At 39.1% G+C, this 25117-nt stretch overlaps 1 protein-coding gene across 1 annotated transcript in view; it reads left to right on the forward strand.

The window, feature by feature from the left end:
- Window positions 1-25117, forward strand: part of LOC139728670 (cytoplasmic phosphatidylinositol transfer protein 1-like) — a 99632-nt gene that overhangs the window by 58586 nt on the left and 15929 nt on the right. Inside the window, exons 4-5 of the mRNA XM_071639606.1 lie at window positions 5840-5847; window positions 18762-18833. Coding sequence (XP_071495707.1) covers window positions 5840-5847; window positions 18762-18833 — 80 coding nt within the window. The remainder of the gene's footprint in view (window positions 1-5839; window positions 5848-18761; window positions 18834-25117) is intronic.

Below are 25117 nucleotides of genomic sequence, written 5' to 3' on the forward strand. Positions count from 1 at the left end.
GCAGGAAGGCCCATGGTGACACAATGGGGATTAAGGGGATCAGATAATCTTTATAATCTCTATTCATTGGTCATTTCTGGACATCTGCGTCAATCAGCGATGAAAGGACTCCCAATGTGCTCTCCAATCGCCAATGAAGCGCAGCTTGGGTTGAGATGCCGTACTACTGATGATGTGATAGAGGACAGAATTTGACATCATGTGAATGGGGCCAAGGGGGCTTCTCTCTCTCCCCATGTCATCCTGTCTCAGCATGTGAATGGGGCCAAGGGCTCCTCTCAATATCATCTTGTCTCAGTCACATGTTGACTGCCCACAGGGCACTGGGGGTGAATTATTCAAGGTACTCTACACGAGGCATGCAGAGCAGGAATGTTGGGGAAGCTATCGTGGGATTGGAGACGTTGCAGACATGGAAATCTGTACCTCCAAGCGTCGTTTGACAATCAACACTGTCTTGTCTCTCTGTGGGATGAAAAAAAAAAAATGGCTGCAAGCAATAATGAATGATGTATGAAAATTACATAGAAGGTAGTTCTTCTTCCCAGCTCTTTATGAAGGTATGTAGTGTTACCCTTAGAGCCAGAACTCTGGCAGAGTAAATCACTGTGACAAGAATGATTTCAAATTAGAGTCTTTTAACCAGAACTTACTTGGGAGATGATGAGAAGTTCATCATTAAACCAACCATATGTTTCCTAAATACCAAGAGAGTGAATTTTTCCTTTGAAATGCAATTATTATTGCATGCATACTAGGAGTATTGTGAAATTGGCATGATGCCTACTTAGGGATTATCATACTCTAGTTTTTCTTCTTTTGAAAGCAAATGGAAATTGCAAAGAAACTAGATGTCCAAATCATTAATTTGGCCACTTCAATCATATAACATTATATTTGATGATGACTGTTTGATTGGATGGCATGCACCATATTAAATGCATGAAAAATAGAAATAACTCACATTAATTTTCATAATGCTCCATGTGCCCTGATATGAACTTATTGCGGAACTAGAGGCATACCATCATAGTTATACAACTTTTGGGGTTGTTCAAGATGTCCTGTGTTCTGTATCATAGATTCTTAAAGAAAATGACTGGGGAGATTCTGTGAGGATAAAAAGAATAGTGCATTGACCTCTTCGTGTTTAGCATGATATACTGTAAAACATGATATATTCGCGGCATGAATTTTTCGCGAATTGGAACCGACAGCCTTTTTCGTGGCATGAAATTTTCGCGAAGTGCCACTGGCGTTCAATGCATATAGTGTAAACAAGGACTTTCGCGTGCATTTTAATTTCGCAAATCTTGGCGCTCGCGAAATTCGTGAAATTAAAGTGCACGCGAAAATTCCTCGTTTTACAATAGTTTGGGAAGTTGTCATGAGAGCATGTGACTAGAAATGTGGGACTAAATTCTTTGCTCTGATTTTTTTTTTTCATTCTAGGCATACCACCTGACATGGAGAAATGGATAAATATTGTAAAACCAGACATTTTTATGTGCATGACAATTCTGTGAGGAGCCAAGATTCATGAAAGATTTAAAATGCACACAAACATGTTTGTTTACAGATTGCATTGAATGCCAGTGGTGATTTCCAGAAAGTTTCACACAGCTTAAATTAAAGGCCATTGGCTACAATTCATGAAGGTTTCATGCTGGGAATGTCTCTGGTTAGTAATGCTTGCACAAAGGCTATTGTTTGTGGATTAATAATTGTGTTTATTGCCTACTTGAGCTGAATGTTGAGTTGAATAATAGAAGAATATTCATAGCAAAAGTGAGTCATGCAAATTGCAGGCTTTTGGCCTGAACCAGTCATTAAAAACAATAAAAACATGAAGAATTTGGTTCCAGTCAGCTCCAGTCGGCTCTAGTTGGCTCAAATTTGCGAAAATTTCATGCCACAAATATTTCTCGCTTTACAGTAGCCAAGTCTGCAGACATATGAAAGGGTAGAGGGAAAGTACTTTACATACAGAGACATGGTATTTGAGATAATTTCTAGCTCCTTAAAAGTTACTATAATCATGTGCTATGAATAGTCAGGACCATGTTTTTGTGTTTCCAAATTTCATGTTCCCTTGCCAGCCTTTTCAATGAAATGCTATACCTACAGGGGTAGAGTTTAAGCCTTTCACAGCTTCAAGAGCTGCAGATGTTCAGCAAGTATTCAATTGCATGTTGGGAAAGTTTTAGGGGTACCTTTAAAGATGCAGCAATGTTTTCGGGAATGTTGTGTTAGAATGTGTGTAAGTTTGACCAAATTGACTCCTGTGCCTGGATAATTTTCAGCTTCCTGCTCCCAAATTCGCCTGTCAGGGGTGATACATCAAAGTCATTTTTCGGGCCATCTTGGGATCCCACCCCATTCGACACTAGCTGAGACAAATCCCCCACTGGGGTTTATACTTGTTGCTTTAAATTGCGATCTAGAAACCAACCTTAGAGCATGTAAATGTCTGAATAGATGTGCTATGCACTGCTTGACGGGAGACGGTATGTATCAAGTGGGGTCTCTAATGAGGTATGCACTGCGTAGCCAGCTCGCATCCAGGCCAAAGCACTGTTGGCATGGTTACCTCTTGACTTCTACCCGCAGTTCATGGGGGTACCCAATCTGGCTGAACATTCAAAGATTTTGAAGAGCACTTGTCCGTGGAAATGAGAACTGTGATTTTGTGTTAGGGGAGGGAAGGGAGGGGAGGGCAGTAATTTTGCCCTTGTTAGATTCCTCCATCACCAAAGTAACCTAATGATGCTGATTTATTTGGCAGCCAGTGCTCGCAACAGGGCTGAATATGCTTCTTTTCTCTGTCTGTGTTACCCGTAATAAATCACATTCTTGATGGGGGACTGTTTAGGAGCAGGCAAGGAGAGAATATTCTCTAGCTTGCTGTGAAATAAAAGAGAGAAAAAGAGAGAGAGAGAGAGGTAGAAGGGAAAGTGTGGGAAATTGTGTATTGATCAAATAACTGTTGACAAGATTGTGAAGAGGAGGAGAGGGAGGGGGAGAGGTAGAGGCGTGTAGAGGGAGGGTGTGGGGGCGGGGAAGGGGCCGGGATGGTCTGGATTACTGTAAAACATGATATATTCGCGGCACGAAATTTTCGCGAATTGGAGCCGACGGCCTTTTTCGTGGCAAGAAATTTTCGCGAATTGCCTCTTGCGTTCAATGTATATAGTGCAGATAAGAAATTTCGCGTGCATTTTAATTTCGCGAATCTTGGCGCTAGCGAAATTCGCGAAATTAAAATGCACGCGAACATTTCTCGTTTTACAGTAACTGAACCAGTGAGTGGGCTTTCGCAGGTTTGACGAGTGCTGGTATTTGATGGGGCATTTTGTACTTTGATGTACGGACTAAAAATTCACCATTTTGTTGATTATTCTTCTTTCTTTTTTTAGTGTTTGACCCTGGGCTGCCAAAAATTTGGTAAAAGTATTTTTTTATATAGGCCTAGTGCTTTTTACAAGAAATTCTATTATGGTAATAATCTGACAGAACAACAAGTAAATGTTAATCCATCAAATTAATCCAACGATCTAATATTCTTTTTTTTTTCTCTCTCTCCCTCTCTCTCTCTCTCTAAGTGCTGTGCAATACAGAAAGCCTATTCTACGCTAATGCCTTGGACTGCTATAGAGGGATATAGGCAATGCATGCATGTAGGCTGCAGCTTAGCAGCAGTACTTAGCGGCAACAGTAACAGTACCGATTCATGCACTATGGGATATGTTATCAGTCCTCATAAAAAATAAGTAATCGGGGCTGATTTTGTATATCAAAATGGCCTCTTCCTGAATGTATATCCAAAATTATAAAAACATATTTAGAAAAAACAAACAAACAAATGAACCATTCAATATCATTATCCATACTGTAATCACATCAACACATCATAACAGGGATGTATTGTGGTGGTTATTGTCCATCACTATTATTTGCCACTGCAATAGCAGTGTGTAACAACCCTATGTAAAAGAGAAAAGAGGTAGCACTACACAGTGCAGTAACCTGACCTATGATGGTACTCTGGGTTATGGTATTGCCAATCATTTGTAGCAGATACTCTCCTCATGATATAAAGCTGGAGATGGATCTCCGACTGGGTCCCCTTTCACCATGAAGATAAGTAAATTTATTAACAGTTTCATTTATGGCTTGTTAATTTCCAATTCCTTCCCAAGAACAAATGAGAAGTCCTAGATTTGTATGTTATTACAAAGCATGGCAGCATCTATAGAGTACTATTGCATCGTATTGCTTAGTATTGATTTACTTTTTTTTTTTTTGGAGGGGGGGAGGGGCAAAGTTGAGATGTGCTAGCATCAACATTTTGTTTGGTGAACAGTCAAAATGTAGCTAAAAGTCTGTAAAGGAGAAGCGAGTAATTTCATATTGATGGATCAGCAAAACGAAAGCAATACAAAATTTCATTCTGTAACCCACATTTCTGATATGTCTAATATAAAGTGGCATACCTAGTTTCCAATTTCAGGTTATTGAGTGTTATGTGCCACAATTTTGTGAGGTATTATTCATAGCAATCTCCATCTTGACAGCTTTTTATACATCAACAACTTTGCCATTATTATGACCTGGAGTGGTCCAATTTTGAGAAGATGTATTGTAGGCTCTGCTTGTACAGCCCTGCTTGGGCCTTGTTTGGCTCAAAAAGTTAACACATTTCTTGGTCCCCTGTTGGTAGCAGATGCTCACAGTTTGTTGTCCCCAGTCCTTGTCGCTGCCTGTGCTCTGGTAGAAGGGCTGTAATACGGCCTGACAGGCTCTCCATGAGCAATGACGTCAAGTTGGCACATTGGCAGTGCTCATAGGGGGGACCCGGGGGTCAACAAACTCTTGAGGTATCAGGTACACTCGGGGTTGTTCGTGATTCAGAGAGAGAGCGCACAAAGTGAATGAGATTCTTGGGATGATGGCCTCGGTGTGATGTTGGCTGAATGAAGATGAGGCCGTGAGATGAATGCAGTCATTTAGTGTGGATGTTTTCCAGGAATTGGACATGTTATGAGAGAGAACAGATGGATTCCATCAGTGCTTGTCACCACCCAGTCACCCATTACAAACCAGAGAAGAAGTTGGCATGATCTATGATCCTAACGCCTGTTTGCTCTTTAAAGCTACTGTATAACATTGGGCGCAGTAATTTAAAAATGTTTGAATTGTCACATTTTGATGCATATGTATGGTTCAGTGGTATCACAAAATATCCTACCATACAAAAATGTCACAATAAAGCTGCAAATATTAGGAGATATCACTCATTTTCTCAGTCAACCCTCATGGTGATGGTTTATTCTAGGAACAGTGTATAATAAAAACTATTGTTCAATTTTTTTGAATTTAACAATACTTAGCATTGATTATACTGATTTAACATTTTCATGTTGGTTATTTTTATCCCTAACTCACATGTCAGAACTATTTTGAAGCACTGCAGATATTTTTTGTTTGTTTGGTTTTTTTTTCATCTGCAAATGTTAGCAAGGGGCTTTAATTGATGACATAACATAATATCAAATGATACTGGTAAGGGCAATTGTGAAAATGATTTTGTGTTCTGAACAGTAATTCATTTGAAAGTTTCTGTAATATTAAATGAATGTACTCTTTATGAAATTGTTGACAACATAGTCAAGTTAATCTGATGTGCCTAAGATAACAGCAATTTCATCTCAATTTAATGTAATTCTTCTTCTTTTCTTTTTCTGTGTATTCCCATGTCTTTGCTCCGGTTTCCATGGACTGCCTTTGACTGGATGACTTTTATGGTCCCTCATACTCAAATCTGTGTTTGTGGTGGCAGAATACACAGTAAGTAGACCTCAGTAAGTAAAGTTGCTGGTATCATGTGTTCTGATAATCTACATTGTCATCAAAACTATTGTTTTTAAAGAAGAGAAATTCAGTTCTTATATTGCCAACTTTACATAATGGTCATGCTTGCTTTTTCAGGTGGAAATATCACATGCCATTGTTTATAACTGTAAGTACTCAACTTGTTCATTGCTTGTCCATTGAATCTTTTGCAATTTGTAGGAAAAAAAGATCACTCTCTCTAAAATGTAGGTTTCGCCTTTTGAATTAAATTAAACAATGTGATATGTTGGTAAACTGGCACCTCGTCTACAACCACGCTGTCCACTGTTCACCTAGTCTAATGACATCTCGTCTAAACTCGCTTCGTCTACTACTAACTCGTCTACCAACCATTTTGTCTAAATGCCAATTAGTCTAATTGCCATTTCGTCTACCAACCATTTAATCTAATCTCTAATTTGTCTCAGTCACATTTCGTCTCATACCCATTATATCTATTGACCATTTCGTCTATTAATCATTAGGTCTATGAATGAAATAGTCTACAGCTCATTTTGTCTAATAGCCAATTGGTCTACATCCACCTTGTCTAATACTCAATTAGTCTGATAACCAGTTAGTCTACTCCCAACTGGTCTACACCCAACTCGTCTACTCCCAACTGGTCTACTCTCAACTGGTCTACTCCCAACTCGTCTACTCCCAACTCGTCTACACCCAACTGGTCTACTCCCGACTCGTCTACTCCCAACTGGTCTACTAGTTATATAGTTGTTGTTTTTTTGTCTACTCCAAACTCCTTACTTAAGTCTAATAGGTTGAACACTCTTGGTACCCCATTTGGTTTAATTTTTTTGTTCTGATTATGACAATTTTATTACTTTTTATACCAGGGCAGGATTATGAATAGTTCATGACAGTGAGATGGACTGGGCACTAGACAAAGTGGTATATCCATTATTAGCATGACCAGATGGGAATGATCAATTTGGGTAAAATGTTGAGAGTATACCAGTTGGGAGTAGACCAATATTGGGTATAGACGAGTTGGGAGCAGACGAGTTGGGAGTAGACCAGATGGGAGTAGACCAGATGGGAATAGACGAGTTGGGAGTAGGCCAGATGGGAGTAGACCAGTTGGGAGTAGACCAATTGGGTATAGACCAGTTGGGTGTAGACCAGTTGGGTGTAGACCAGTTGGGAGTAGACCAGTTGGGTGAAGACCAGTTGGGTGTAGACCAGTTGGGTGTAGACCAGATGGGTATAGACCATGTTGGGTATAGACGAACTAAGGGTTGGACGATATGATAACTAGACAAAGTGAATGTAGGCGAGATGACTTGCAGACGAGGTGGGAGTAGACAAAGTGGCAGTAGGCAAAATGGATATTAGACGACATGACAAGTAGACATTGTGAGTATAGACGACTTGGCTATTAGATCAATTGCTCAGTAGACGAAATGCTCCTTAGACGAGTTGGGTATTAGACAGTACGGGTGGTGGGCAAAGTGACTATTAGACAATATGTGTACTAGACAAAACAAGTTGTAGACCAAATGGATATTAGATGAATCGGTAATAGACGATTTTCCAGTAGACCAAATGGATATTAGACGAATCGGTAATAGACGATTTGCCAGTAGACCAATTGGAAAATAGACCAATAGGAAAATAGACAGAGTGGCTGTAGACGAGGTCACTATAAACCGATATGTTATTTAATGTTTTAATAGTAAAACACTATTATGCCATGGCCAACATTATTATGCCATGGCCATGGCAATGTGAAACTGTCACCATGGAAATGCTATGCTGGAAGAGTAATTAGTCTCACCAAAGCCAACATTCGTAGGATAGCCACTGAAATTACTGTATTGCGCTATAATCCCATGAGTGCATGATGTCCTTGTCAACATAAGTACATTCTGTTGTAATTGACATTTTAAAGGCAATGACTTCACTTGAAGTGCTTAACAGGAGATGACTATCATATTCTTATATTTTTATTCCTAAAATGGCATTTCAAAAATGCAAGATGATAACAGGGGATATAGCTGACAAAAAAAAAAAAATCATATTGGTGGTGGTGCTTGTACTGATACAGTTATTTCCTCAGAATTGAATAATGACAGTGTTTTTTCTCTTTCTGAATACCTATCCCCAAAAAAGAAAAAGCCCTTGAGAGAGTACTAGCGAGATATTGAGGTAGCCCCATGCACCTGCTTACAAACTACAAGTGGTTGGTGGTGTATATCGGGGGGAAAAAAAGCTGTGTTCGTGCACGAAAAGTAGCACCGCGCGGAGTATGGTGAATCAATCTGGCCATCTGTTCGCTGACAAAAGAGCTGCAATCAGTCAAGATGTCAACGCATTGTATCCCCGTTTGGCCTTGACGGGGGCCAAACCACGTTGTTGGCATCGCATGTGATGTCTTGTAACCAATCGATGTGCTACACTATTGTATCTGGCATAAACAGGTTCAGAAAAAGTCTCTTTGGCTGCAGAGCTGTTAACCTGTTCAGTCTCAGGAAATACATTCCTGTGGGTTTTATGTTGTGTGTCTTCCTATAACCATTTCTTTTTTTGCCATTCATTACTAGTGTTTCATATCAAAAGGTGGAGTTTGTTTCAGGTGCAGAAATAAAATCACAAACTCAATTTGCTCTGCCTATAACTGATTCTTCAATTGATGACATGTTTTAGAATGTTTTTAAATTCCCTATTTCTCTCAAATTCTCTCAAATTGGTATTTTAAAAAAAAAATTCTTTCTAACTTTTTTTTTTTTTGGGGGGGGGGGCCTGATTCAATAGATTTTCTTCACCACTTTCATTTTTATTCTTTTTCAATAGATTGATATGCAGTAAAATTTAGAGATGCCAATTTGAGGTTGACAAGGTGATTTTTTTTTCTTCAGCAAAATTGCCCAAGATCTGATAAGGTTAAAGTACAGTATCCCTGATTTCTCCTGAATGACTTCCAGTGTTCCTTTTTGCCCGAGCACTTTTAAAGGAAACCAAAACCCAAAGAGAAATGTGGATTGAGTGAAAGCAGCAACATTAGTAGAACACATTAGTGAAAGTTTGAGGAAAATTGGATAATCAATGTAAAAGTAATGAATTGTTAAAGTTTTGGTGTTGGGACCAATGGATGAGGAGACTACTAGAGGTCATGACATATGTGTGGACAACAATATAAAGAAAATATAAAGGGAATTCCACAAAAATTCACTTTTCTAGCATAATGAAAGAGCACTTGACTAACCGCTTTCAGAAAGCAGGGGGAATAATTGCTGCCCTTAAAATATGTCAGTATCAAGTTGATGGAATGTGTAATTTTCATGAAAAATGAATTTTTGTGGAATTCTCGTTATATTTTCTTTATATTGTTGTCCACACATACGTCATAATGTAGTGGTAGTCCCCTCATACAGCGGTTCCAACACCAAAACCTTAAAAACTCATAACTTTTGCATCGATTGTCCGATTTTCCTCAAACTTTTGCTGATGTGTTCTACTAATGTTACTGCTTTCACTCAATCCACATTTCTCTTTAGGTTTTGGTTTCCTTGGAAATGAAAATAGAATATACACCACATATCTCATCACCATCACTATCATCGCTGGTTTTACAGTTATCATCATTTACTATGCTAATGAGATGGTAGACAGTTTGAGGGGGTGGGAATGAAAGTCAAATTGCAAGTGGTTCTATTTCCTCCGTTTAATGAAGGAATAATAAGCGTCTTTTAAGTCTCATGATGGGTCAACCAGCACATGGCTTGGGGAGGAGGTATCCATCCGTGCATGTTGTAAATTTAGCAGAGTGCCATTTGTCTTATCCACCAATCGGATGTCAGACCCATTTTTCTCCGCTAGAAGGTCATATAATGTCAGAAGCAGGTGACGGTATTGGATAGCATGTACAATCTATTGTTTGTGCTCCTACTCTGACCCGATAAATCACCATGCCTGCATGCAGAAAAAGGTCAATTGCACATGGATAATGCACAACATGTGACATCACATCCATACTGTCTGTAGTAGATTCATGCTTCCCAGAACTCTTTGATCAGAGCTAGAAAGGCATTAATACCATCGAGATGATGGAAATATAAAAGTCCTTCTAGCTGTCACATGGCCATGTATTGTGTCATTGTCCTCTCTTGTATTTTGTATCATTTAATGTGGAGTTGAGACTTTCTGGCATTCATAGTGACAGACTGCTGAATGCTGATGCTTAAAAAGCTTTTTCAGCATAGATAATGATGAAGTAGCTGGAAAATATCAATTATGTCTTTACAGGGAATTACTTGGCCTTTCTCCCTGCTGATGTTGGTCGTTGACCAGGTTTGATCCATTTGGATAGCATTGCACTGGTCTATCTGTTCGAAATAAATGTATGTTATACAAGTAATGAATGTTTATGAGTGCGATGGACAGAATATTTCATGAGGTGAAAGATGAAATGATCCATTCAACGAGGCACAGCCTCGTTGAATGGATCAAACATTTCATCTTTCACCGAATGAAATATTCTGTCCATTGCACGAATGAAAAACATTTATTATTTGTTTTGTATAATGCCTAAAATAGATCCTTGTCATTTGATGTTTTATCAATTTAGAAACAAGAGAGAATCTGAGATCGAGAGAGTGCTCACTGAGCGCTTTAAACTAGCGCGCTGTCACATACACACACTGCAAACGCAAGCGTTTTACACGCGTAGTGTGCCGGGCTCTCGATGAGCGTGCAATGGAGCAAATCGTATGGATCCAAAATTGCACGGATGATGACGTCATAGTGAAATGGACCGAATGATCAATGTCAAACAACCAATCAAGTGACGAGGATCTCTATAGGCGTTATATCAAATTGCATATTGATCACTTGGTGAGTTATGGGATCGTTTTTCCTAGAGTATGTTTTCTGACATGAATATCACAAGCCAAGCCAGAACCGAAGAGACATTGTAAGGTAGCTCGTTAATATGTGTCAATTTTATCAACGTCAATTGTATTAAAACATGCGAAAGCTCACTCTGTTGTGAAATTAGTTTTCGGAGAGGGTATTTTCTTTCATCGCCTTTATTGGTCCAGCGAGACTTGGAAATAGCTCATTTAAAGTTGATTGATGTGTTTTTCATTGATCGTGTCACTACCATGTTCCCATTCCCCGTCATGGGAGAGTCATGGTCCAGTGGTTTGCATGCTTGAGTGCTGTAAAGGATGGTTTAGGGATCAAGCCCCAATTATAACTTATACTCATGGATATTGTTAACCCTGTCACAACCTTGTCTCTAAATACCATAAGTGTTTTACCCAAAACTGGTTGCTAATGTTAGGAAAAGAGTTAGTCCTGTACTTGTCAAGTAATTTATGGACTTTAGTTCATACTCATCCCCCCCCCATAAGATACTAAAATACCGCAAAAGTGAATGTCACAGAAGTTCATCAGACCTACTGTAGTATAATAATACAGCGATCAGAGCCTGCAGAGCCTACTGTGATGCAGGAGGGATCAGGAGGATTAGATAATCCTAATCCATTGACGGTCACTCTCGGGATAATCTGTGCAGTTCACTGAGTCAATTGATGATAGGAGACGCATGACATTCGGCAAGTGTTAGGGTTTTATAGTGAAGAACTTTAGTGCCGCTACTCTCGTAGTATACCAATGCCGTCAGGGGAAATACATCAATGCCTGTAACGTGTGCACTCACCCATCTGTGTGTGTGTGAGAGCTGCTTAAAGGACAAGTTCACCTTCATAGACATGTGGGTTGAGTGAATGCAGCAATATTAGTAGAATAACACATCAGTGAGAGTTCGACGAAAATAGGACAATCCGTTCAAAAGTTATGAATTTTTAAAGTTTCTGCTCAGTCATGGCTGGATGAGAATCTACTGTAGCTTGTGATGTCACATGTTTACATTTTAACTGTATAAAGAAAGTATAAAGAAAATTCTACTTATTTTCACTTTTCTCGCATAACAAAAGAACACTCAACTTCTCTCTTTCAGAAGGCAAGGAGAATAACATCATCCTTAACATACATCAGTAACAAGTCCAAGAAATGTGTACTTTAGTCAAAAAGTACAGTTTTGTGAAATTCTCTCTTTATTTTCCTGATATCATTGTACACATGTGACATCACACACTGTAGTAGTCTTCACATCCAGCAGTGATTGTGCAGATACTTTAAAAATTCATAACTTTTGAACGGATTGTTGGATTTTCCTCAAACTTTCACTGATGTGTTCTACTGATATTGCTGCATTCACTCAATCAACATATATATATATGTATAGAAGGTGGACTTGTCCTTTAAAGGGGACTTCCAGAAGTGGTCAGTTAAAAGTGAGCCTGTGAAGAAAGAGTAAGATTTTAAGCACCTTAGCAAAAATTGTTGAGTGATGACTGATTAAAATCAGATAGAAGTAGGGAAGTTGTGAAACCGTAAGATTTTGTTAATTTTCTCAAAACAGTTCTTGAACGGTCAGTGTGAATAAGGACCTATGCAAATAGTGAATTGATGATATCTACCAATGAGATGTAAAGTTGATAGTAGCTAGATACCCGAGAGGATGTTGCAGCAATCTTCATGGGTGATCTTGACCAAGTCGATGAGAAAAGGTCAGGAAGATGCCAGGACGAGTGAAGATGGTGCACATTAAAAAGTGTTGACATTAGAGACCAAGTTTGCAATACCCCACATAGCCAGGGACTAACGTGGGAGGTCATAGCTTTTCACCATTAACTGTTCCTTTGAATGCATAAGACCCTATTACTATACATTGATGGAACCATGTTTAGGTATCAGAATCTCATTCAGATTTTGAAGTTATATGTATTCAGGAAATGTTGGCCCAACAGCATGTGTTTTAAAAATGAACAATCTTCAAGCAAATCGACATTACAGCTCTTCTTAGTCTGCCATCCATAGCAAATGGTATGGGGGACAGTTTCATTAAAGTTTTATGAGAGACTTTTTGCTCATATAACACACTTATGACAGACTTCATGAAATGAATTTTGCTTATCTTTGAAAGTCTCTCTTAGCTAGATATGAGTGACTGGTCATTCTGAGATTCATGTTAAGACATTCCAGGCCTCGAATTAACCGACGGCCACCGACGGCCTTGGCCGTCGGTGCCCCTCTCATTGGCCGCAATGCCTTTTGTTTTTTTATCAAAGTTACGGCCAAAAAAAATGTGCCCTTTTTCTTGGGGCCGTGGTGCCCTTTTACAATGAAAGTTATTATTTATGACGTATGATATGCCTTTCTCAAAGTCTCTTTAATAAGCTTGAACAACTTTCCTGATCTCAAATATCATATCTTCAGTTCACTCGAGTCCCGATTATCTTGATTCAAACTCAAAGTATCTTTCCGAGATACGAGACGACGTGTACGTACGTACATGTACGCCTGACCGGCTTTTACCGTCCCGACTGCCTCCGCAGCGCAGCGGCCGCGAGTATGTACTAGCTAGGCACGTGGCAGCGCATACAGATAGAGTAGTAAAGAGTGAACTCCAAGTTCACCAAGAAAAAAGAAAAATCCCACGATGCCAAGGTGTGCCAGACTGGGGAATGGGGAGGGGTGGAGAGAGAGAAACCAATCAACATAAGAAATCGCACGTACTGGCGCATTCTTGGAGGTCATGAACTGTCTGTCACAGACTAATCATAGCAATCTACACGCGCGCAAATTCCTTTGCCTTGTGGTTTTGCCAGCCAGCTGTCCGAATGTGCTTTGAAGTTTCATGGCAGCCTGGCCTGGCTGGCCTGAAAGGGTGTCGAGTTTCAATCAATACCTGTACTGTTGTTTTATTCCTGTTTTAAAAATGTTAATTGTTTCACCTGATAGAAACGCGGAGATCGGGAATGTGTTACAGCTGTAGGGAAGAGGTTTTTGTTGTATGTTGCACTTTGTGTGTGTGTGTGTGTGTGTGTTTGTTTTTCTCGGTTTGTTTTTCTTCTTTCTTTTTTCATAAACACCAAACATGCCCTTTCCAATGTGGCCTTGGTGCCCCTCTGACTGACTTAAGTGCCCTGGCCTCTTGGAAAAAGTGCCCTTTTCTAAATGGCCTTGCCCCTCCAAAATCCTATTTCGAGGCCTGACATTCAATATGTGAGGACTTCATGGAACAGACCACAGGTGTACTACCTACCACTGAGTACAGTGTACTAATACTATGTATTGACATGTATCGGATACTGACTATGAGCATATCAGTGTAAAAGTAGAAGTATATATTGATCGAATAAATCATATCAATAAATGTTTGAAGTAATGGACATTAAAATGACTGATTCGTTTCGTACTCCAGTGACGACGATGACGTGGCTCATTTATCTCCCATTTTGTCCGCGGCAGAGCAGCCCGACAATTTGACGCGATGCGAAATGCATGCTCTCTCAGCTGGCGAAGCAATTAATTACCAGTGGCTTCCTGTGGTAATCTGATTAGCCTGGGTATGGGCTACCAATCGAGGGCTCTTGTCTTCCCATCACGTCTGTTTTGGGGAATGCCGGCGTGATGGAGGGCCTGGTAGAGCGATAGATAAAGAGGATGAGATCGCGCTTTTTTTGCTGCCAAGTTTGTGAGGATGGTCTTCTTTTGCGCATTTCACGGTCCACTTTTAATCTTGTTACTCTGAGCGACAAATCTGTATTAGTTCGATATATGTTGCCCCAGGTTTGGAAACAAATTGGTTTGATTTTCATATTAAACTGAATGTACACAAACTGGAAAAATTGTGAGCATCTAAAATTTTGATTTGAGTAATTTGTATGGGGAAAAGTAAAAAAGCACATACTGTTAGCAGTTAATGATACTGCTCTTAAAAAAAAAAAAGTAATGATAAACAAAGAGAAAGAAAGTGTTGGTTGGCTGGTTCCAGTACGTAATCTTAGCTACCACCCTGTGGAGTCACAAATATTACCCCAATGGAATAGATGAGCATTAGGTTAATATGCATCATGGGATCACAGGGACATCCAGCATTGTGTCTTGATAAGTGAATCATGGATACTGACATTTTACTTTTTACCTTTCTACTACCTAACAAGTGGCTGGTCAAACAAAAGCAGAGTTGTCAAAATTGTTAACTAGTAATGATAAATGCCCTTGTGGTCAACTGAGATAGACATTGCAAAGGTTAAAGAGAAGTTTGAGCTAGGTCTTAGATTTGATATGCATTTAAAGATCAAACAGACTAATCTTTTGCCATCAGACTGTGACCTATGCAAAAAAAAAGGGAAAAAAGATGGATGTATGGATAGGTTTTTATTGCAAGAGCAGTCAGAACCCAAAGCAACTGATGATAGCGGGCAGCTAGTGAAGAGAATGCACCTAAATGAGAGATTACATAGGGATTGCAGGGCTAAGCCGGCCCAGCTTATGGTCTTTAGCTTGTCGTGCGTAGATAGAACGCTTCTGGCCCGAGGGCATAGATCATCGAAGGGAAGCGCGAAAAATCTTGTTGGCGTTTGTGTCGGACTGATTGGATAACCACGATACAGGCAGATGTGTGAGAATACAACTATTCAGTATAATGTGAAAGAGAGGTACATGTATCTCAAACGACATACTCTGAGAGGGACACATGTTCCAAGGATGCGGGGAAGGAGATGCTAGCAAGTTACTATGGTAACCAAGTTACCAAGTTGAGGAGAAGACTCTTTGCAAGGGTGCTACAGTACATCCAAAATTTTTTGGCCTATACCCTCTTCCAAGATTGCATTAGCCTTATTGCATTTGTGAACCCCCCTGAGCTGAAAGTTGACCCGCCCTAAGTTAATTTACATCTTCCCAGAAATGATTGCATCTGTAATGGAAAGATTGGCCTGCAAGAGATGATATTTTTGTGCTCAAAATGTTGAGGAGGGGGGGGGGGGGGGGGTGGGGGTGCACGGTCCCTTGTGATTTGAAAAGGAAAGTTTAGAACAGTGGTTTTGAATGATGGCAGTTTTTAACTGCAGAGAGAATTCAACATTTGTATATGTTTTATCAATGTGATGATGATACTGTGGTTGTATTCATCCATGGTATCCTTTGTATAGGTAGCACTTTTTACCAAGGACCCTGCCATCAGCATCATCCCAGCATCTACAATTACCTGTTTCTATATCTGGGTTCAGGGATGAACATCATAGGTGAAACATAGCTGCTAAAATTCACACTAAGCAGGTATTGAACTATTCAAGAATTTCTTGTTTCAGAGCCTGTTATACAGGCCTAATGTGGTATAAACAACACAGTGTTCCCAACCCTTTTAGACTAAACATTTTGCAGTAAATGATAATCATGTCCCGTTGGTCACTTTTTTTCTGCAGACATTTTCTTGACGGATATTAAAACCTCTTGGGCAGATGCTGGCCCGTAATGAAATGAAGAGTTACGGTAATATGTGTCTGGCCAATTGCACACTGATGACTACTTGTTATGTTCAGAACATCATGAATGTGTTGTAGATTCAAAGATGACATAGAAAGTAAAACTAGGCACAGCAAATTTCCTGTGGAGATAAAAATGATAATATTAAAGAGATCTATAGATAGATAGATAGATAGATAGATAGGTAGATGGATAGAGAGAGAGGGAGAGACAAGTGCTGTTCTCGGCACACTCAAAATAACATGTTTTTTTCGGGTTGCCATCCTGATCCCGACCCAAATTTCAAAATTTTTGCAATGAGAATGGCTCTATTGAGAGAGCTTTCTAACAAGTTTCTTATCTTTAAAGTAGTATTTGTAGTTATTCTGAGGTAGCGATGAATTTACTCACTGTTTCCAAAGAGTTTGTGCAAAGTTTTCCTGGATGCCTTCTTGTTCCTTATGTGTGGAAAGTGGAGAAAACACAAATCATCTGATGGAAGGAATTTACACACCATTTTCATTGCATTTGATGCTTTTAAACTTCATTTTGGATAGAAGAAGGAACACTCCTTCAGGCACTTCTGAAAAGTAGGATATCAACTCTTGTCAACACAAAACACAAGTATTCAGGCTAGATTGCATGTGTGCTTCTTAATCTATGCTTAGGAGTGTTTACTTCGTCTCACAGGGATGTAAGGAATTGGAAGATGATTTACTTAAAAGCAGAGTTTAAAGGTGCATGGTCCCGGTGGTTTAGTCAAATGCGTACACGGGCGCACGGCGCAAGTTTCTTATAGAGACCTACGCTATCGACTCCTCTTTAGCACTTACGCTGTGGCCCACTTCCCCGAGTCTGAAGAAGTCCGATTCACTGTAGTCAATGGTCCAATCACAGTTCGGCTCATGATTCGGCTGAGGGGGATGACAGCTTCAGCAAACTTCTTATGTGATGTCATAATAACAAGCACATATGCACGCACCCTGGCATTACTACAGACTGCGCGATGCGCAGAGAAGACAACGAAGGCAATGTTACTTAGCAACACCTATGCACTTTACTCTTGATGACAGCTCAACTTCGGTAATCTTCATGTCAATGCTAACAGTGATCGGCAGTATCATCAACAGCGCCCTCTACACTACCGGGACTATGCACCTTTAAGTAATTGTAATCTTCTGGATATCTAAAAAGTACCATTAATTAATACAAATCACATGCTAGAAACTTTCATCAAACAGAGCTTAAAATCAAATTGCACAATGAAAGAAGATTCTGGTAACTGATGAAGGAACTCCTAGAGTGGTGTTATGATTTATGGAGTCAGGAATATTGTGTCACATGTACCATACCATGATACAGAAGGAATATATTAAAAGAATGTTTTGAAATGTTATTGTTTTGAGGGAAACAATTATGACCTCTTTTGTGCGGTATGCAGAGAGAAAAAATTTACACAGTGTGAAACTGTTCGATTTTCTAGGAAAGGAAAATGGGAACATACATGCACTGTATACTCTGGGTATAATATGTTTCCATCGACTTCCAATCAATCAAGACATTCTTTGGTCAATCGTTGAAATGCATGTGTATTCAGACACTTGAGATATGTTCAAACATTGGCCAGGGAGTGTTTCCCAGCAGTAATATTGTCCAACGTGAGGAAATCAGAATAATGTCTAATTTCTTCTCTTCTTTACACCATCTCTCCCTCTCTGTCTGTCTGTCTGTCTGTCTCTCACCTTTTCCCTCTCTGTTGACAGATTGTGCTGTAGCTTTAATCTGTTAATCACCATGACAATCCAGAGATTTAAAGGTTCTTTTCTGCCTAAACTATAGATGTGGATGTTTGTTTGGCAAACCAGAGATGGAAGAAATGAAAATTACATTGTGCTCATCAGCAGAAACTGTTAAATATATCCAGGAGGTTATTTTTTTTTTTCCAAAATGTGAAGTGTGAAGAAATAACACAAACTGTTTAATATCATTGAGCTTTGATAAAGCTGTCATCAGCAACAACTCCTGAATTTTGTTTGCCTTGTGATCTCAGGGACTTTTTGATTGTGCGGACGAGGATACCGTTCTTGTGCTTGAGCAGTGCCAAATGGCTGCGATCCACTCATTACATTCATGTGGTTAGAACTCATTTCGATTTTTTAGAATGCACATTCATGATGTGAACATCATGAACGCATGCATGGCTCCACCCCTTTCCCTACCTGATTTTTACACCTGATTATGTAATCCCTCCTTTGATCAGGGATGATTTACAAAGATACTTCATACAAACATTCTCAATTCTGGTACTGAATGTGCCAGAAAACTTGGAGGATGCACAATTTGTTTGAATGATGTCATCATGTCTCAGTCCATATTCTTGTCCTGAATCAAAAAGCCCTTATTGTAATGTTGCCTCCCTATCTTTTACCATTATTGAAGAAGAATACATGTATGTGCAAGAGAGTATGTGCAACAGTTTGCTAATCAAGGACGTCTTTTTTCTTCTGTCTGATTTTTTTCCCTTTCTGCAGTGTTCCTTTGTACCAAAGTTTTCCATTCACATCGACACGCGATACGAGAACAACTCAGGGACGACAGAGAATGTGAGTACCCCTTGACACAGTCAAACTTGTTTTTATTTAAAACATCTCTAGTATCAATAATTACTTTTTTTTTCTACCAGAGAATAGAGTGGTTGATGCAAACTATGAGTTCATATAGATATGTTCAGCAAACAAAGTTCAACTGCAAGCTGATAGGACAGTGATGTCATATTGAATTGTAAAGATATACCCACTTAAAGTGGAGCTACCAGTTCACAAGTCAGTGATGATAACAGTAAAAAATTATATTGATTGTGATGGTGGTGGTGGTGGTGGTGGTGGTGATGATGATGATAATGATGATGATGATGATCATCATCATCATAGTAATATCAGCAATAGTAGTAAGGATAATGTGATAATAACACTGATGATGATGATAACTATAAGGGTAATCATAGTAATGATGATATATTTGAAACTTTGTCAAGAGAATATTTCAGAACTTTGTATCATCTTTTTCAATTGTTATGCAATTTCTCAACATGTAAACCATGGAGAGGTGTATTAATAGTTAATGAGTAGCTTACTGCATCTTGATGAAAATTGGAATCCTCTAGTTCATGAAATATGTGTCTCAAGGAATTGTATCTATCATGGAGTTATGATTACTTACCAGCCCTTGTCATATGATTGGAACACTAGATAAAGAGATAGATGTAGATGTGTGTTTGAAAAGGTATGTATCAATTTGAATCCACATCGACAAACTTTTTTCATGTGTCGAGATCTTTATGATAATAACTGATTTTATTTCAACATTTTAGTTGCCCTGTATGACTAGTTGTCAACTTTCTACTTCAGAAGATAGATCTCTGCTTGAGAAGTTTATCATAGTCAGCAAGGTGGTGTAGCCTGCAGCAGAACTTATTTGTAGTCACGATTCTGCAACATGATTGTTATTCTTTTATTTGTGTGTGTGTGTGTGTGTGTGTGTGTGTGTGTGCTCAGGTAGGTACTAGCTGTAACTTGCCAAGTTGTTTCATCAACATCAGCTGGAAACTTCCTCTAAACTTGACGTAATTGTAAAGTCATAGGCTTCAGTATGTGTCTCAGTCTGACAGGAAGACGATGACATAATTGGGACTAAGGGGAACGAGATAAACTCTTATTTTATTGGCACTCAGTCCCCAATCAGTGAAGAAAGTACTCCAGCCGATCAGCGAATAAAGCGCACTAAGGGTTGATGTGCTTTGTGGAGTGTTCAGAGAGTGAAATTAGTTATCGTGCCAACCACCACCTGCAAACAACATTCCACACACCAGCTGTGTCACATACTCTGTGAGCCATCAATCAAACATGCAACTGTTCTTTTACTTACAAATGTGCGGATATGCACTCATACACATATGTTGAGGCCAAATGGTGGCAATAAATGCAGGTTCAAGCTAAACTCTATGAAGTGGCAAACTTGTTTTATAGTTTGAACGATTCAGGCTCCTTACAAGCGTTCAGGACAAGGAAAAACTCTGTTAAAAAATACCAGTCCTCTGAACCTCTACTGGCCAAATCAATCAATCAATCACTCAACCAACCAATCAATCAATCAATCAATCAATCAATCAATCAATCAATCAATCAATCAATCAATCAATCAATCAATCAATCAATCAATCACCCAATCAATCAATCAATCAATCAATCAATCAATCAATCAATCAATCAATCAATCAATCATGATTCAAATCAACGGTGATTTGGGAAGTTAATTTTTCGAGAAACATGATTCAAGCTTCCATTTGGACTTACAGAAATGTCTCAGCATGAGACGTGTTTCTGAGCAGCAGTGTTTACAAACAAGTTCTTGTGCAAGAGCAAAATTGCTCGGTGTTATTCTATGCACTAAGCAGAACCTCATTTCTCTTGACATGTTAGATGTTTGTAGACATCTTAAACTGGAAATCAATGTTGAGGTCTGTATCCTTGGGCGAAACTGAGAAAAACGACCTACTTTGATGCTCCTTGTTTCCAAGTAAAATTGGGATTCTGCGATCAACAGACTTGGGAACAAACAACAGGCAGGAATAGTTCTTTGTTGTTATAGTGATAGAGCAGTACAACACATGTCGTATAAAAGAATAACTTTGTTATTGTATACATAATATATTTTTTGTGGTGTGTGTGTGTGTTTTCCATTTTCATCAATTTTTGGAAATGACTGAAATTTGCAAGTGTAACAAGTTGCAAAAATACTGCCCATAATGCAGATATATGTGATCAGTCTGCATAAATGAACACAATTTATCATTATTATTATTCTTTATCATGTGGTCTTTTAGACTAGAAAACAAATCTGTGCATTTTGAAAATTTCTGTTTCACAACATTTGATGTAGTCTTACCAAATCACTGAAGTTTGCATAAGTAACGTGTAGCTCTCATTTTTTTTTTTTTTTTTTTTTTGGGGGGGGGGGGTTGTGGCATTTCAAAAGCATCTTAGGAGCAAACTAGTGTGTGGGTTCAAAGTCTATACCAAGTTCAAGTAGGCCTTTTGGCTTTTAGAGTATTTATATCTGACAAACAAAACTGTAGCTGTAGGTATTCAGCAAAATTCGACCTAAAGTAGGAAAGTTATAGCATCTTAAAAGTGTTGCATATTTTTCGTGGAGGAGTAAGCACATTGCAAATTGTAGAAGTAATGATGTAATGTCCATGCATGTGTCCCATGACCTACCAACATCTCTCTACTAGATTTCCTTCTTTTTTTCACATGAAATGAAAAAAAAATCTTGTATCCTTCACATCAAATATTTGTGTTGTGGCAAAAACCTAGCTGTGCTGTCTGGACTTTTTTGTGTGTATTTTATTTTATTATTATTATTATTATTTTTTTAAAAGAAGGAAAGGGTTTGTGGTTGCGGAGTTACCGATCATCACAGAAGAATGATTATTATAACATTTTGTAACACAGTACAAAGGGAGAGATGTGAGTGAATGATGTAATCTGATCTTTATTACATATGTGGTTGCAACCATTATCACCATGCAGTGAAAACATGCAAAACTTCCTAATTTGGGGGGGGGGGGGGGAGGAAGGGGGTGGGGATTTTTGTAAAAACTTTACCCCTCTGATTTTACTCATATTGTATTAATTCAACTTGAAAATAGTGTGGAATTGCATTTCCTGTTAAGGTATGTGAAAGAGTCATGTAGACAGCATTGTTGGAGGTAATGTGTTGCCAGCTAGAGTTTGATATTTAGCTACGTATCCGGTTATATTATCTTTTTATTTGTGCGATCAACGAGCCAAAAAGTACAAGTGCCCAGACATGTGATGAATACATGGACATTGACATTTCCCAATGTCCCACCTCTTCGTTAGTTGGGCTGAATGGACCGGACGCACTGTAGAATCGCTCAGAAGCAATAAGAGTTGATTACTCCAACGTGAACTGGGAAACATGTTGACCTATTCACATGGCGACAAGTGGCGACAGAGTTATACATTTCGGAATCGAGCAGAACGCCGATGTTTATGGAAAAGGAAAGAGCAACTACGAGTATACGACAAGGGGGTTTCCTGTACTGTAGGGGCATCTATGATATTATTGCTTGTTGTTGCTTTGTCGACCTCGTTTTGCGTTTAAACTGAAGAAGTGGGGGGATGAGCGATGAGGAGAAGGGCTGGTCTGTGAGTTTGAGGATACATTGGCCACTTTAGGGCAAGGTCTTTGCCTCACTCACATGGTACATATATTGGTTAAGGCACTCTATCGAAAACTCGCCATCTTCATCTCATCCAACAGACCACAGAAAATAATTTGTGGAGAAAATGTCCACTTTTTACAGTGTATAAAAGATCAAACACCTGGCAGAACAAAAAGACAGACAAAAGGGCACGACAAATGCACCAACAATCAAACAGACAAGTAGCAACAAAACAGTGTCTGTTACGATATTTGATGTTTGTGAAGAACACCTGAAATGACTTCTTAATAATGCACCTATAATTAGGTATTCTTTGATATACAAATATCAACAAAAGTGTGTCTGATAGATGTTTTGTGTTTGTGAAGAAAACCTTAAATGACTTCTTAACAACGCACCTACAGTTAGATACAAATATCAACAAAAAAAGTTTTACCAAGATGTTTTGTGTTTGTGAAGAAAACTTGAAATTACTTCTAAAAAGATAGGGGAAAGCAGATCTCTTTTGCGGCGACTTTGCACTGCCTTTGATACGCTTCTCACAAAAGAGAGAGAGAAAAAGAACGAGGGCACAGTGGGTGGATTCAATTGCTCCTGGCTTCTCGGTTTCACCGCAGTTTAGGGGCCTAGATCTTAGAGAGGTAGGTGGGACTTGAAGGGAAGATTCAAGAAATCTTAAAGAGTCAAAAACTTCTCAATCGTGCCCGAGGCTTACCGTTCCATCAAAATGAGAGATGCTGCGGTAGTAAACAAGGCAGACGAACCAAAAACAGCACGCTAATTAAAACTGATGGGCAGAGTGTTTGCAATGTTTTGTCCCTTGGCTCAGTCGTGAAAATGCACCATGAACTTGGTTTTATGGTCTCAGTTATCTCCCAAAACCATTTTGAAGTTTGAAAATCAAAACAAGAGTCAGGTGTAATCATTGACAACAAAGTGGTAGTATCATTGACGACAGCAAAAGTGGGATTTCTCAGTTTTTCTCCTGACAGTGTTAGGTTAAAACTTCAAGACAGTTTGGAGGATAGGATAGGATTTGTTTTATTCACTCATTCATTTCTTTCCCTTGTTTAAATAGCGTTCCTCTGGTAATGTCTGTGTTGAATGTTTATGAATCTCTCTCTAATGTATTTATATGAATTACAAGATACATATACATATCTTTCCTTTGATTATATTGTCTATCTCTATTCAGCCTGAATCTTTGGGAGAAGAAGGTCACATGATGTATTTCACCTTTCATTTACCCCCTTTATCTTGCTTACATCGTTTGTATGTGCTGCATCTTACATTCTCTTCCTTCTTCATATTTTCGAAATACTACAAACAGCCCTGTCCTGTAGATTTATGTCCAGGGATTGTTTAGTCACTAGAGAACCTTGAGTAACATGTTAGACAGAGGCGACGACAGCCTTTTTTTGTTGATGCGGCAATTCATCTCACACGGATGGACGCCTCCGACGGTAAACTGCTCGGAGGGTTTGCTGACAAATATTGCGAGGACGGGTCCAGCTGTGTGTGGAATGACGTGACATCAGGGCCAGTGCATCAAGCAGCCCCTTCCCCAGAGGGGAAAGGCGATGAGCTTCTCACTGGACCGTTTCCCATTAGACGGCATACATTGCAGTATTGCTTACATTGATGTTCAGATAAAAATGGGCCACGGAAGGTAACAACGAAGTTTATGTGGAAATCACGCTAACATAGGTGTTCCTCTGATCGCCCCAAAACACCACCCATGTTTGAAGAAGATTGATGGCGGGAAAATATCATTGATTTCCCTAGAGAGTGGCAGCTTTGTTTGAAAAAAAATCCCAACATCTTTTAGAAGTTTTCCATGTAGTGAAGGTGAAAGTTAGAATGCCATTTTACCATTACCTTTAACCTGAGGGTTGATTGCTGCTTAAAAGTTTCTCCCAAAGGTGTACCCAGGACCCATCAAAAGGCTTTGAAAGTCTCACCATGTAAGATTCTGAGGGTCAAGTGCTGAGTGCTAAAAGTCTGTTGTACTTCTCAAGGAGGTTATCATTATTTCATTTTTTTTTTAACCAAAATACTTGTGCTAGGAAGTAATCTACTCTGTTATGTAACAGTGCTAGGAGTTGATGTGATGAGAGGGAAAGAGGAGAAAAGTTTGATACTTCATGGCTTGTTTATTCCCATTATGATATGAAAGATTACCCCATCTATCTGTCATTTCCAAGGTTGAAGACAGAGCTGCACACTAACCCATTTTTTTCTACTGTTCCAACCTGTCTGTCAGACCAGTAGGTACCCAGTTTTAACAGTTTTTACTTGTCCATTCCTGAAAAAGTTACTGGTGCGACAGTGATTTTTACTGGTCAGGGACCGTCCGACCAGTGCCTATGTACATCATTGTTAAAGAGTTCTTTTGTTATTCTGAGCTAATGGGTAATATGCAGAGACAGAAAAAGGATTCAGTTGACTTGGGCAAGACATCATATTGAGTAGACCTTCACCACAGAGGAAATGTTCACCACAGAGGAAATGTTATGTGAAATCATACTTCCTGTGGTATAAAAGATTCTAGGCTGTTGATGATTAGATTTACAGTATAAAAGCAGTATTTGTGTATGTGTGTGTGTACTGTGTGAATCTCTGTGTGTGTGTTTGTTG

The sequence above is a fragment of the Diadema antillarum genome, unplaced genomic scaffold (assembly GCF_040938485.1).
Source record: "Diadema antillarum isolate AM-2024a unplaced genomic scaffold, OU_Dant_1.0 seq00000190_RagTag, whole genome shotgun sequence".
NCBI classification, from domain to species: Eukaryota; Metazoa; Echinodermata; class Echinoidea; order Diadematoida; family Diadematidae; genus Diadema; species Diadema antillarum.